At 44.2% G+C, this 15,083-nt stretch overlaps 1 protein-coding gene across 6 annotated transcripts in view; it reads right to left on the bottom strand.

Annotated features, from left to right (window-relative positions):
• The window catches only part of pard3aa (par-3 family cell polarity regulator alpha, a), an 815,271-nt gene that overhangs the window by 136,320 nt on the left and 663,868 nt on the right, over nucleotides 1-15,083 (bottom strand). The window contains exon 21 of one of the 6 annotated variants that reach the window (XM_078537561.1): nucleotides 14,645-14,747. The exons of the other annotated variants lie outside the window; for them this stretch is intronic. Coding sequence (XP_078393687.1) covers nucleotides 14,672-14,747 — 76 coding nt within the window. The 3' untranslated portion in view covers nucleotides 14,645-14,671. Of the gene's footprint in view, nucleotides 1-14,644; nucleotides 14,748-15,083 lie in introns of those variants that run through there. 6 annotated transcript variants of the gene reach the window in all.

The raw sequence follows: 15,083 nt of genomic DNA, 5'->3' as shown, positions 1-15,083 counted from the left end.
TTTTATTTTTATTCATTCATGGGATGTGGGTGTAGCTGGCTGGGCCAGCATTTGCTGCCCATGCCAAATGTTAGAAAATTCTTTCGTAAGGTGTGGCACATTCCTGCCGAGGCCAGCATTTATTGCCCATCCCTAATGTGTTGATGAGCTGCCTTCTTGAAACTGCTGCAGTCCATGTGTTGTAGAAACACCCACAGTGCTTTTACAAAGGGAGTTCCATGACTTTGACCCAGCGACAATGAAGGAACAGCGATTTAGTGCCAAGTCAGGATGGTGCATGGCTTGGAGGGGAACTCGCAGGTGATGGTGTTCCCATGCATCTGCTGCCCTGTCCTTCTAGGTGGTAGAAGTCGTGGGTTTGGAAGGTGCTGTGAAGCAGCCTTGGTGAGTTGTTGGAGCGCATCTTGCAGGTGGTACACACTGTTGCCACTGTGCATCGGGGGAGGAGGAAGTGAATGTTGAAGATGTTGAATGGGGTGTCAATCAAATGGGCTGCTTTGTCTTTGATGGTGTCAAGCTTCTTGACTGCCTGGAGATAGCATCTACTCTGTCAGAAAAGAATGTGAGAAATCATTTCCACTGGCAGGAGGGTCGATAGCCAGAAGGCACAGATTTAAGATAATTGGCACAAGGTCCGGGTAGAGGGAAAATGAGAATTGTTTTTAACTCAGTGAGTCATGATGATCTAGAATGCACTGAAAAGAGAGTGGTGGAAACTGTTTAGATAGCAACTTTAAAATGGGAATTAGATTTATACTTGAAAAGGAGAAATTTGCAGGGCTATGTGCAAACGACAGGGACCAATCTTTTTCAAAGAGCCAGCAAACAAAAAATGGGCTGAATGGCCTCAAATGGCCTACAATTATCACCTAGTTATGTGTTTTTATTATGTGTTTAATTTTTCTCGTGTCCTCTGTGTTCTGAATTTTAAATCACTTCAGCCATGAACTTAAGCACTTTCTTCTCTGATAAATGCACGTGTGTATGTTTACTCCATCCCTTTCCTTTGTTCTGTTCCTTTATGCATGCTGTTAATTTGTAGTATATTCCAATTCTGACAAAGGCTCCACATCTGAAACATTAACTCATCTGTTCTCTCCACAGAGATTGACTGACCTGCTATGTTGCCAACATTTTCTGTTTTGTTTCAGCTTTCAAGAGCCTGTCATGTTTTCTTTTGTGATTTGTTTTTGGAATGCATTGACTTTGTACTCAGCACCACAGGAAAGAAAAGAACATGTGTGGAAGGGATGTGGACAATAAAAAGTCAACTAAAGCTAATGATCATGACGTAAAGAGACACAGAAAAGCAAGACAGAGTAAACTATGTCCTACAAAAGGAGGAGAGGAAGAGAAAGTGTGAAAAATAATATAGCATCAGTTGGAAATGTGCTTGCTAGGAGTGGGCTCTAAGAAATGTATTTTTTTTATTCATTCACAGGATGTAGGTGTCACTGGCTAGGCCAACATTTATTGCCCATCCATAACTACCCTTGAGAAGGTGGTGGGGAGCGGCCTTCTTGAACCGCTGTAGTCCATGTGGTGTAGGTACACTCACAGTGCTGTTAGGGAGGGAGATCCAGGATTTTGACCCAGTGACAGTGAAGGAACGGCGATACATTTCCAAGTCAGGATGGTGAGTGGCTTGGAGGGGAACTTCCAGGTGGTGGTGTTTCCATGTATCTGCTGTCCTTGTCCTTCTAGATGGTAGTGGTTGTGGGTTTGGAAGGTGCTAAGGAGCCTTGATGAATTCCTGCAGTGCATCTTGTAGATGGTACAAACTGCTGCCACTGTTAGTCAGTAGTGGAGGGGGTGAACGTTTGTGGACGTGTTGCCAATCAAGCGGACTGCTTTTGCCTGGATGGTGTAAAGCTTTTTGAGTGCTGCTGGAGCTGTGCTCATCCAGGCAAGTGGAGAGTATTTCATCACACTCCTGACTTGTGCCTTGTAGATGGTGGACAGGCTTTGGGGAGTCAGGAGGTGAGTTACTCGCCGCAGGATTCCTAGCCTCTGACCTGTTCTTGTCACCACAGCATTTATATGGCTAGTCCAGTTCAGTTTCTGGCCAATGGTAACTCCCAGGATGTTGATAGTGGGGCATTCAGCAATGGTAATGTGGCTGAATGTCAAGGGCCGATGGTTAGATTCTCTCTTGTTGGAGATGGTCATTGCCTGGCACTTGTGTGGCACAAATGTTACTTGCCACTTGTCTGTCCAGGCCTGGATATTGTGCAGGTCTTGCTGCATTTGGACATGGACTGCTTCAGGAGATCTGAGTTGAGCTGTGCTGCCACTGTGTGTCGGCGGAGGAGGGAGTGAATGTTGAAGGTGGCGGATGGGGTGTCAATGCATTGAGGTTACTTACAGGAAATGTGCGAAATATGTATTTTTGTATCATTCACAGATCTTGAATTTACATAATTTATTCAAGCATGGGGATTGAAACTAATTCCCTTGTCATTGATACCCAAAAATATGTCAGAAAATGCTGTAAAAACATTGAACAATTTGTCACAGGACTAACCTAAATTTCTATCTTCAAACTTGACGAGACTATAAAATTAAAGATATTTTTAAGTAAGGAACTGGGAGATAGTATTGGGGCTATAGGGATAAAAGAGGAGTGTTCCAGTATTTGGCAGTCAGCAGGAAGGACGCATCTTACTATTGATGAAATGAATGATATATAGTGTTAAAGGGTGGGCAACAACAAGGGAAGTTATGAAACAATGCAGTTATTTGGCTGTGCCTGCTAATAATGTCAAACACTATCCACAGCAATTGGCCATATGGGACAGTTTCTTGTGATAATGGGTATTAATGGGGTTAATGTAGATTATTCTATATTAGTCGACTGATATTAGTTGATTAACACAAATAATCGATTGATATTATATCATCATTTACTGACAAAATACCTGAGTTTAAAGCTTAATTTTTTTTTATATGGGATGTGGATGTCATCGACTAACCCAGCATTTATTCCCCATCCCTAATTGCCCTCAGGAAGGTGGAGCGCTGCCTTCTTGGACCACTGTAGTCCATGTGCTGTAGGAAAACCCACAGTGCCGTTAGGAAGGGAGTTCCAAGATTTTGACACAGAGACATAGTTCCAAGTCAGGATTATATGTTACTTGGAGCGGAACTTGCAGGTAGTGGTGTTCCCATTCATCTGCTTCTCGTGTCCTTCTAGATGGTCGTTGGTTTGGAAGGTGCTATCGAAGAGCCTTGGGGAGTTGCTGCAACACACTTTGGAGATGGTGCACACTTCTGCCACTCTGCGTTGGTGGTGGAGGGAGTGAATGTTGAAGCATTCCAGCTTCAATCCAGCAGGCTGCTTTGTCCTGGATGGTGTCAAGCTTCTTGAGTGTTGTGGGAGCTGCACTCATCCAGGCAAGTGGAGAGCATTCCATCACTCCTGACTTGTGCCTAGTCGATGGTGGACAGGTTTTGGGGAGTCAGAAGCTGTGTTACTCTCCTCAGATTTCCCAGCCTCTGACCTGCTCTTGTGACTACATTATTTCTCTGGCTAGTCCAGTTCAGGTTCTGGTCAATGGTAACCCCCCAGAATGTTGATCGCGGAGGATTCGGCGATGGTAATGCCATTGAATGTCAAGGTGAGATGGTTAGATTCTCTCTTGTTGGAGATGGTCATTGCCTGACACGGATTTGGCACAAATGTTACTTGCCACTCATCAGCCCAAGCCTGAATATTGACCAGGTCTTGCTGCAAATGGACATGGGCTGCTTCAGTATCTGAGGAATCGTGAATGGTGCCGAACATTGTGCAGTCATCCACAAATATCCCAATTCTGACCTTATGATGGAGGGAAGATCATTGACGAAGCAGCTAAGATGGTTGGGCCTAGGACACTACCCTGCTGAACTCCTACAGTGATGTCTAACTGACCACTATCAACCAGATCCATCTTCCTTTGTGCTAGGACTGATTCCAACCAGTGGACAGTTTTCCCCCTGGTTCCCAATGCTTTCATTTTTGCTAGACCTCCTTGATGCAACATACAGTTAAATGCTGCCTTGATGTCAAGGGCAGTCACTCTCACCTCACATTGAGCTCAGCTCTTTTGTCCATGTTTGGACCAGCATGGTAATGAGGACAGGAGCTGAGTGGCCCTGGCCAACTCCAAGCTAAGCATCAGTCAGCAGGTTAATGCTGACTAAGTGCTGCTTGATAGCACTGTTGATGACGCTTTCCGTTGCTTTACTGATGATCAAGAGTAGATTGGTGGGGAGATAATTGGTCACGTTGGATTTTTTCTGCTTTTTGGTGGACAGGACATAGCTGGGCAATTTTCCATGTTGCCAGGTAGAAGCCAGAGTTGTATATGTACTGGAACAGCATAGGTAGGTGTGCGGCTAGCTCTGGAGCAGAAGTGTTTAGTACTATTGCCAGAGTGCTGTCAGGGCCCATAGTCTTTGCAGTATCTAGTGCCTTCAGCCGTTTCTTGATACCATGTGGAGTGAATCAAATTGGCCAAAGACTGACATCTGTGATGCTGCGGACCTCAGGAGGAGGCCGAGATGGCTGAAGATGTTTGCAAATGCTTCAGCCTTGTCTTTTGCACTGATGTGCTGGACCCCGCCATCATTGAGGACGGGAATATTTGTGGAGACTCCTCCTCCAGTTTAATTTTCCGCCATCATTCATGATTGGATGTGACAGGTCTGCAGAACTTAGATGTGATCCGTTGATTGTGGGATAAATTAGCTCTGTGTATTGCTTGCTGCTTACGCAGTTTGGCATGCAAGCTGTCCTCTGTTGTACCTTCACCAGGTCGACAGCTCATTTTTAGGAATGCCTCGTGTAGCTTTTGACATGCTCTCCTGCACTCTTCATTGAACCAGGGTTGATCCCCAGGCTTGATGGTAATAATAGAGTGGGGGATATGCCGGGCCATGAGGTTACAGATTGTGTACAATTCTGCTGCTGCTGATGGCCCACAGCGCGTCACGGATGCCCAGTCTTGAGTTGCTAGATCTGTTCATAATCTATCCCATTTGGCATGATGTCACTGCACAATGGAGGGTATCCTCAATGCAAAGACGGGATTTCATATCCACAAAGACTTCATGCTTCCGCCAATATTGTCATGGACAGATGCATCTGCGACAGATAGGTTGGTGAGGATGAGGTCAAGTAGGTTTTTCCCTCTTGTTGGTTCCCTCACCACCTGCCGCAGACTCAGTCTAGCAGCTATGTCCTTTAGGACTCGGCCAGCTCGGTCAGTAGTGGTGCTACTGAGCCACTCTTGGTGATTTGCACTGAAGTCCCCCGCTTGAAACATTGTCTCCTTACCACTCTTGGTGCTTCCTCCATGTGGTGTTCAACATGGAGGAGTACTGGTTCATCAGCTGAGAGGGGACGGTAGGTGCTAACTAACAGAAGGTTTCCTTGCCCGTTTTTGACCGGATGCCATGAGACTTCATGGGGGCCAGAGTCGATGTTCAGCCTTGCTTATAGGGCAAACCATTAAGTAACATGTGGTGAGGAAAGAATGCCCTGTGAATTTCAAATTAGCACAAGTTGCTGGATGATTTGCTCCACTCTGCTACCAGCTGCCCAAAAATGGCAGTTTACCCTCAACAGTTAAGACATAAACATTAAAGTAATTGACTTAAAACCTGTAAGTGAATTTAAAAACATGACAGAAATAGCCAATTAGAATTGATAGACACTGAAAACAGAAATTTGCCAAGCTCACATCTTGCACCAATAAGGTGAGCAAAAATGCATAATTCAAAAGTATGAAATACGTGAGTTTCCCGCAGTTGCTGCAATTATACACTAACTGCCAATTAATCTCACCCTAGAAAGTTAGGGCCGCTAGTTAATGGTGCAAGTATTTTTCATGTTTCTGCAATTCCATCAACCTCTCCAGGCCAAAAAGCAAACAACTGAAACTAGCAGTCTCAATCCTACATACAGTATATTGCCGTTAGAGCTTCTTAAAATTTAAAGATTAAAATTTTTTTTTTTCTCATTTTGTGTCTCTTTTATCTTCTCTTAAACTAATCTTAATTCCTCCTCTATTTATCTTTCTGTATCTGTTTTGACTCTACTCCATTTCCTTCTTGGTCATCTCTGTCTCTTTCTCCATCCTTTAATCTAAGGAGATTATTGTCTAAGGAGATACACAGTTTATCCCATCATTCACTGCGGTCTCAGATGCCTTTGCTGCGCTTACCAGCTCTCACATCCAGCAATTTATAAGACAAAACTGTTTTGAGGTGAAGGGCAAGGGAAAAAGTCTAACTCACTGGGCACGCTCCAGCAAATTCTGGGCCATTGTATTAAAAAATAATATTTTTGCAAGATGTCAGTTTTGCAAGAAAATGTATCAGTCTGCACTGGAGTGGTGCTTTGGATACATTAGAGTGCTTAAGTTGGAGCTTGGTGAGCGAGGGAGTTTTAAGGGTTAATTTCTATCTGAAGCCTAGTCTTTTCTTTAATTTAGCCAAGTAACTAAAAGTTGCCCTTTGGGTTAGAAGATGTGAGTTTTATTCCAGCTTTAAAACAGGGGTTTACAGGCTCTCCTTGAAGCTGCAGCTAGTTAATTAGATAAGTGGTTTTCAGACGCTTGAATCAGGGAGCATAAACAAGCCGTCTTCAGAGAGGAGGAAGAGTGGAAGTGCTATAGTAGTAGGGGATTTCATAGTTAGGCTGTCAGACAGGCACTTCTACAGCTGTAAGTGTGACTCCAGGATGGTATGTTGCCTCCCTGGTGCCAGGATCAAGGATGTTGCAGAGCAGCTGCGGGACATTCTTTTGGGGGAGGTTGTGGTGCACAATGGGAGCCATGACATAGGTAGGAAAAGGGATGAGGTCCTGAAAGCAGATTTTAGGGAGCTAGGAAGGGAATTAAGAAGCAGAACGTCAAGAGCAGTAATCTCAGGATTACTCCTAGTGCCATGTGCACATAAGAATGGGAAGATTGAGCAGTTCAACACTGCTGGAGAAATGGAGTAGGAGGGAGGGCTTTAGATTTCTGAGGCATTGGGACCGGTTCTGGGGCAGGTGGGACCTGTACAAGGAGGACAGTTTACACATTAGCAGGACTGGGACTAAGGTCCTTATGGGAAGGTTTGCTAGTGCTGTTGGGGAGGGTTTAAACCAGATTGGAAGGGGGATGGGAACCTGAGGGGGAATTCAGAACGGAGAGGAGAAATACTGGCAGTGGGAAGTAGAGAAGTATTGACTGATAAGGAGGATATATGAGAGTGCAGTATCAAGGTAAATACAATACTTGGAGAGTTTGATAGAATTAGAGAAGGCAATGGTAAGTCATTAGATGGCATCAGAATAAGGGGGAGAGCAAAAAAGCCTAAATCAGGTTTAATGTGCACGTGTGGTGAATGCGTGGAGTGCGGTTAATAAGATTGGTGAACTGCAGGCCCAGGCTGACAAATGGAATTATAATATTATTGCTATAACACAGACCTGGCTCAAAGAAGGCAGGACTGGGTGTTAAATATTCTTGGCTACAAAGTGTTTAGGGAAAACAGGAAAGGTAAGGGGGGTGGTGGACAGTGTCAGTATTGATTAAAGATGGCATTACAGCACTGGAGAAAGAGGATGCTCCAGAGGGGTCAAGGACAGAATCTCTCTGGCTAGGGGTAAAGAATGAAAAAGGTACAATAACATTGACTGGTGTAGTTTATAGACCACCAACTAGTGGATGGGATGTGGAGAAACAAACTTGTGAAGAAATTACAGAGGTGTACAAGAATTATCAAGTAATCATAATGGGGAACCTCGATTATCCTAATATAGACCAGGACAGGAATAATGCAAAGGGACAAGAGGGGCGAGAGTTCTTGGAATGTGTTCAAGATAGTTTTCTGCAGCAGCAGGTTTCTGGTCCAACAAGAGGGCAGGCACTGCTGAACCTAGTCCTGGGCAATGGGTTGGCCCAAGTAGATCAAATATCATGCAAGAGCATTTACGGGACAGTGACCATTGCATCATAAGGTTTAGGTTGATCATAGAAAAGGACAAGGAACAATCCAGAGCAGGGATAACTAATTGGGGGACAGCCAACTTCGGTGGGATGAGAATGCATCTGAGTTGAGTGAGTTGGAATCAAATGTTGGCGGAAAAGACAGTGGCTGATCAAAGGGCCACCTTCAAAGAAAAAGTATTGCAGGCAATGTCAAGGTATATTCCCCTGAAGGGGAAAGGTAGGACAAATAAATCCAAAGCACTCTGGATGATGAGAGGAATAGAGGTGAAGATACAAAGGAAGAAGTGTGCATACAACAGATGTCAGATAGAAAAGTGAGAGTGAAAATTGCAGAGGCACTAGTGATTATCTTCTAGTCTTCCTTAGGCATGTGTGAGGTGCCAGTGAACTAGAGAATTGCACCCTTGTTCAAAAAGGAGTGCAAAGATAAAGCCAGCAACTACAGACCAGTCAGTTTGACTTGAGTGGTAGGGAAACTTACAGAAACTATAGTTCGGACCAAAATCAATAGTCACCGAGGCAAAAGCAGGGCAATTAAGGAAAGGATTCATTAAGGGAAAACCACATTTAACTAACTTGGAGTTTTTTGAGGGGGTAACAGAGAGGGTTGATAAAGGAAACTCTTTAAAAAAAATATTTATAGGATATGGGGGTCGCTGGCTAGGCCAACATTTATTCCCCATCCCTAATTGCCCATGAGGGGTGGTGTTGAGCTACTTTCTTGAACCACTGCAGTCCACGTGATGTAGGTACATGGCATTTTTTACTTTCCCCCTTATTCTAACGCCATCTAATGACTTACTATTGCCTTCTCTAATTCTATCAAATTCTTCAAGTATTGTATTTACCTTGATTCTGCACTCTGATATATCCTTTGGGAGGGAGTTCCAAGATTTTGACCCAGAGACAGTGAAGGAACAGTGTTATATTTCCAAGTCAGGATGGTGAGTAGCTTGGAGGGGAAATTCCAGGTGGTGGTGTTCCAATGTATCTGCTGCCCTTGTCCTAGGTGGTAGTGATCGTGGATTTAGAAGGTGCATCCTAAGCTGGCTTGGTAAGTTACTGCAATGCATCTTGTAGATGGTACACACTGCTGCCGCTGTTCGTCTGTGGTGCAGGGAGTGATTGATTGCAGAAGGGGTTCTAATCAAGCGGGTTGCTTTGTCCTGGATGGTGTCCAGCTTCTTCAGTGTTGTGGGAGCTGCACTTATCCAGTCAAGTGGAGAGTATTCCATCACACTCCTGACTTCTGCCTTGTAGATGGTGGACAGGCTTTGGGGAGTCAGGAGGTGAGTTACTCGCCGCAGGATTCCTAAACTCTGACCTGCTCTTGTAGCCACAGTTTTTATATGGCTAGTCCTGGTCAGTTTCTGGTTTAATGGCAACCCCAGTATGTTGATGGTGGGGGATTCAGCGATGGAAATGCCAATAAATGTCAAGGGGCGATGGTTAGATTCTCTCTTGTTGGAGATGGTCACTGCCTGGCACTTGTGTGGCACCAATGTTACCTGTCACTTCTCAACCCAAGCCTGGATGTTGTCCAGCTATTGTGCATTTGGACATGGACTGCTTCAGTATCTGAGGAGTTACGAATGGTGCTGAACTTTGTGCAATCATCAACGAATATCCCCACTTTTGACCTTATGATGGAAGGAAGGTCATTGATGAAGCGGTTGAAGATGGTTGGGCCCAGGACACAACCCTGAGTAACTCCTGCAGTAATGTGCTGGAATTAAGATGGTTGACCTCCAATACCCACAACCATCTTCCTTGTTTTTTAGGTATGACTCCAACCAGTAGTGAGCTTTCTCCCAATTCTCATTGACTCCAGTTTGCTAGGGCTCCTTGATGCCACACTTGGTCAAATGCTGTCTTGATGTCAAGGGCGTTCACCCTCACTTTACCTCTGGAGTTTAGCTCTTTTGTCCATGTTTGAACCAAGGCTGTAATGAAGCTGTGAGACCCTGTCGGAACCCAAACTGGGCATCAGTGAGCAGGTTATTGCTAAGCAAGTGGCACTTAATAGTACAGTTGATGACCCCTTCCATCACTTTACTGAGGATGAAGATTAGACAGATGGGGTGGTAATTGGATGGGTTGGATTTGTCCTGCTTTTTGTGTACAGGACATATCTGGGCAATTTTCCACAAAGCCGGGTAGATGCCAATGTTGTAGCTGTACTGGAACAGCATGGCTAGGGGCACAGCAAATTCTGGAGCACAGTTCTTCAGTACTACTGCCGGAATATTGTCAGGGCCCATAGCCTTTGCAGTGTCCAGTGTCTTCAGCCATTTTTTGATGCCACTTGGAGTGAATAGAATTGGCTGAAGACTGGCATCTGTGATGTTGGGGGCCTTCAGAGCAGGCCGAGATGGATCATCCACTCAGCACTTATGGCTGAAGATTGTTGCAAATGCTTCAGCCTTATCTTTTGCACTGATGTGCTGGACTCCTCCATAAGTTGTTTAATTATCCACTACCATCCAGGGCTGGATGTGGCATGACTGCAGAACATAGATCCGTTGATTGTGGAGTATATGGATTCTCAAAAGGCATTTGATACAGTGCCACACAACAGTCTTGAGCGCAAAATTCTGGCTGATGGAATGAAAGTGAAAGTAGGCACTCGAATAAGTAATTGGCCGAGTGACAGGCAACGGTGAGGATTGATAAATGGTTCTTTTTCAGATTGGAGGAAGGTATGTAGTGGAGTTCCCCAGAGGTCAGTGTTGGGATGCCTGCTCTTCCTAATGTACATTAATGACCTAGGTTGTGGTGTTCAGGGCTGATTTCAAAACTTGCAGATGATACGAACATTGGAAATATTATCAACTGTGATAAGGATAGTTTCAAAATTTAAAAGGACATAGACATGTTGGTGGATTGGGCAGACAATTGGCAGGTGAAGTTCAATGCAGAGAAGTGTGAGGTGATTCATTTTGGCAAGAAGAAATGTGGTGAGACAGTGGGCTGCAACTTCCTTGGGGTGGCAATCAGCATCAGATTACCACTCCGTGCCCACTAACCTACACCAAATTTCTTCTCTGCCTGTCTCGCCTGACCTTCCGACTCAGGCTGGGCGAGATCCAGACAGCTCAGCTGTCTCCGAAGTCCAGCGTCGCAGTCCAGCAGAATCGGATTGAAGGAGGCCCCCCTTTTTATGGCACTAGCTCCCATAAACCAGGTAGGTTTAAAGGTCCAATTGAAATTAACAGACCAGGGAGAAGTTAAGTGCCTAAGGTAAGTGGATAGTATTTGGGAGAACTGGGGACGGAGGGGCAGACAATCCGAGGTCGGGTGGGGATGGAACATTGGTCGTTGGGGAGTGAGGGGGTTGGACATTCGGGGGAGTGTTGGTTAGACACTGGGAGGGGATGGGGGGTGGTTGGTCATCGGGACAGGGTGGTCGGACATCGGATGGGAGTGGGTAGGCTGTTGGGCATCAGGAGAGGGTGGGGGGAGTGGTCGGACAGGCGGATTGGATGGGAGGGGTTGGCTGGACAGTGGAAGAGGGTGGGGGGTGGTCAGACAGTGGGAGGGGGGATGGCCTAACATTGGGATGGGGTGGGGGTCCAGCTGGATCAAGGGGGAGGGTCAGGCCTGCAGGGGTGGGGTTGGGGTCGGATATCCGATCAGGCCGGTGGGGTTGGGTGGTGAGAGTCAGGCCGGTAGGGGGAAGATGGGGTGCGGTGTCCTGTGTGGGTGGGGCGAATCCCATGTGGTGTCAGGGGGTTCAGGAATACCCGGGGGGGGGGGGGGGGGTGTTGGTTAGTCGGGGGGGTTGTTCAGCGGGGGTGTAAGCCCCCTGGGGGGTTCAGGCAGTCCCCTGGAAAGGGGGAGGGCGGGGAAGAAGGCGTCAGGAGGGTCTTTACAAGGAGTTAGAAAAGGTTTAAATTCTTCTAACTTTTTTTGAGTAACTATTGGTTACTGTCAGAACCATCCGAAGTTTGCAATTTAAATTGCATTTTCAGGTGGTTCACAGCACAGGGCAATTGCCCAGAAGAAGTTTGCATTCCTGGGCAATTGCAGTGCAAATGATTACCTGTGAAATTCCGAGGGATTCCCCAGTGCATTATTGGGTACACCCCCAATCTGATGCTGGGGAGCTCAGAAGACAGGGCTCAGTATAAAATAAAGGAAGAAATTCTAAAAGAGGTGCAGGAACAGAGTCAGTGTATATGCATATAAGTCATTGAAGATGGCAGAGCATGTTGAGAGAGCAGTTAATAAAGCATATAGTATCTAAGGCTTTAGTAATAGGAGCATTGAGTACAAGAGTAAGGAGGCCATGTTGAACTTGTCTAAGGCACTAGTTAGGCCTCATCTGGAGTCCTGCGTCCAGTTTGGGACACCATACTTGAGAAAGGATTGGGCATTGGGGAGAGTACAGAGGAGATTCACAAGAACGAGTCCAGGGATAAAGAACTCTAGCAATGAGGTTAGATTGAAGAAGTTGGGAATGTTTTTCTTGCAGAAAGGAAGGCTGAGAGGAGACTTGATTGACCAAGATCCTGAGGGGTATGGACAGGGTAAATGGTGTTAAACTGTTCCCACTCAAGAGAACATCAAGAACTAGAGGCCACAGATTCAAAATAATTGGCAAAAGGAGTAATAGTGAGGTGAGGAAAAATGTTTTCATCCAGAGGGTGGTTGGAGTCTGGAATTAACTTCCTGAGAGGGTGGTGAAGGCAGATTCGATCGAGGTACTCAAAAGGGAATTGGGTGGCTATCTCAAAAAAAAAGAATGTGCAAATTACAGGATAAGGCAAGGGAGTGGGCTTAGTGGGCTTACTCAGAGATCCAGTGCAGTTTGATGGGTTGAATGGCCTCCTTCTGCCCTGTAAGATTCTGTGATTCTGTTTATTATTTCAAATGCTGAAGGTTGCTTTACAATGAAATCTAGTGTGATGTTCAGTTACTAAAAGGGAAGTGGTATTTCAGGCGTGTACCAGGCAATCTCAGATCAACTCTCTGTCTTGGAGCTCATGGGGTGTCATCATTTAATCTCTCAATCTTTTATTTAATCATGACAATCAACTTCACAGAAATATTTTAAAAAGAAAGGCTTTGCAATGGTTCTAGAAAAGCATACATTTATGCATAAACACTAGAAAACTTCAAAGTTTTAAGAGTGTTAAGAAAACCTCACAAACATGGTTCAATCCAACATTTGGCCAACTATTAATAGCCGTACATCACTCAAAATAAAGTTGAAATAACAATCTCATACCCATTATCTGGGCGGCCCAAAAGACTCATTTTGCAATTATTGGCTTTCTCCGGTTTGACGCACTCATTGTTAAGAAACACAATAAAGTAAATTGCAACATTCCATTCAGCACGTGAAGTGAAAAGAAGAATAATGCCATTACCATCTTTGACTGAATAGCTATGATGATAATGGCTGCGAGTAATTGGGCTCCAAGCAGCTTGAATTATCAGAGGTCTACTGTTACATTTCTATTAGTTTCTTTTGTTAGAACTAAACCATTGCAAAGATGACACAATCATTTGAGGTGGATCACATTACAAGACACACACATTTTATGCACTCTACATCATTTTACAAAGTTTGTGTTCTCAAGCACAGAGCCATTTAATATGCATGTGTAGTAACACACACAGTAACATCTACTTCCATTGTTGTTCGAAAAAGTGATCGAGTTTTATACCTGTTAATACACCACTGCACTTTCAAGAGTACTGCTCATTAGAAATTTTATTTTGGGGCAATAAGGCATTACTGATCTAAAGAAAAATCATAGGCCTGAGATGTTAACATGTATCTCCCTCTACTGATGCTGCCTGACCTGTTATGTATTTCCAGCATTTCCTAGTTCATTTTATAGCTCAGATTTCCAGCATCGACAGTATTTTGCTTTCTGCTATAAAGGCATCTGGTGCAATAATTAAATTCAAGTGCAAATTAATCTTCATTTTGTGACATTGCGCTATATCATTCATGTTGAATAAATTTGTTACTCAACTGTTTCATACAGATAAATATTTCAACCATATTTATAAACACCATCAAGGGCATAATGCCTTCCCCAATAAAAATTATATACAGCTGTTAATAAGCAATATCTCTTCCCCACAACACATTAACTCTGAAACATTGAAAGGCTACCTGTTGTTAGAAGCTCTCACTAACAAAAATCCCTAACAAATTTACAAACAATTACTGCAGGAATTTAAACCACTTGGTATTCCCTTCATTGCATCATTGAACATACTTCTGCATAATCAGCAATTTGCCCAGTCAATAAACACTCATTATAAATCAAATACTATAGTGACGGCCAATGTTCCCAATTTCAAAATTTTCAACATCTGGAATGTGAATGTTATTACTACCATTGGTATTTTTAATATTTGCATTCTGGATACAAAATGCAGAGTATTTCCTATAATATTTGAAAAAATATTACAGATATTACTGAAGAGCTGAATTCAAAATGTTAACTGATTTCTTGACCTGCAAAAGAAATGTTATATTTAGAACTATAACCACTAAATCTTTCAATTTTCAGCACTCCAATGAAGTCTGGGTAAATGGCTTGCATGACTATCAAGAGCATTCAAACTTTTCTGGTGCCCAAAAATTCATGAGAGACCATGCTACCCGACTCTTATAGAGGGCCTTCACATCTAACTACTTACCATAACTCAGGGAAATTTTAATCTCGTCACCCAGAACATTCACTGCAAACCGTGCTTGCATTTAATTTCCCTGATGCCGCTAGTGATGAGGCTTCAATGCATCTAGGAAAATAATGGCGGTGAAGTTTCACAGTGTTTAACTTCATTTAGCTCTCATGACCATAATATAAGTGGTTAGCTATTCTGCTACTAGCTGATATACATCATGTGTCTCCAGAACTCAGAAACAGGGATGCCTCTGGAAAGAGCCTCATGCTCATCTGTTCCTATACATAGTTGTATATAGTTAATAATTGTTTGAAAGTTCCTGGATGCCTTATTTCCAGTAGTGCCTACTGTGGAGGTGTTAGTGGAGGCGTTAGTGGTGATCTTTCAGGAATCACTCGAGTCAGGGAGGGTCCCTGAGGACTGGAAAATCGCTAATGTAACCCCCCTGTT

The sequence above is a fragment of the Cetorhinus maximus genome, chromosome 3 (assembly GCF_964194155.1).
Source record: "Cetorhinus maximus chromosome 3, sCetMax3.hap1.1, whole genome shotgun sequence".
Lineage (NCBI taxonomy): Eukaryota > Metazoa > Chordata > Chondrichthyes > Lamniformes > Cetorhinidae > Cetorhinus > Cetorhinus maximus.
This window is presented reverse-complemented; position numbering and strand designations above follow the sequence as displayed.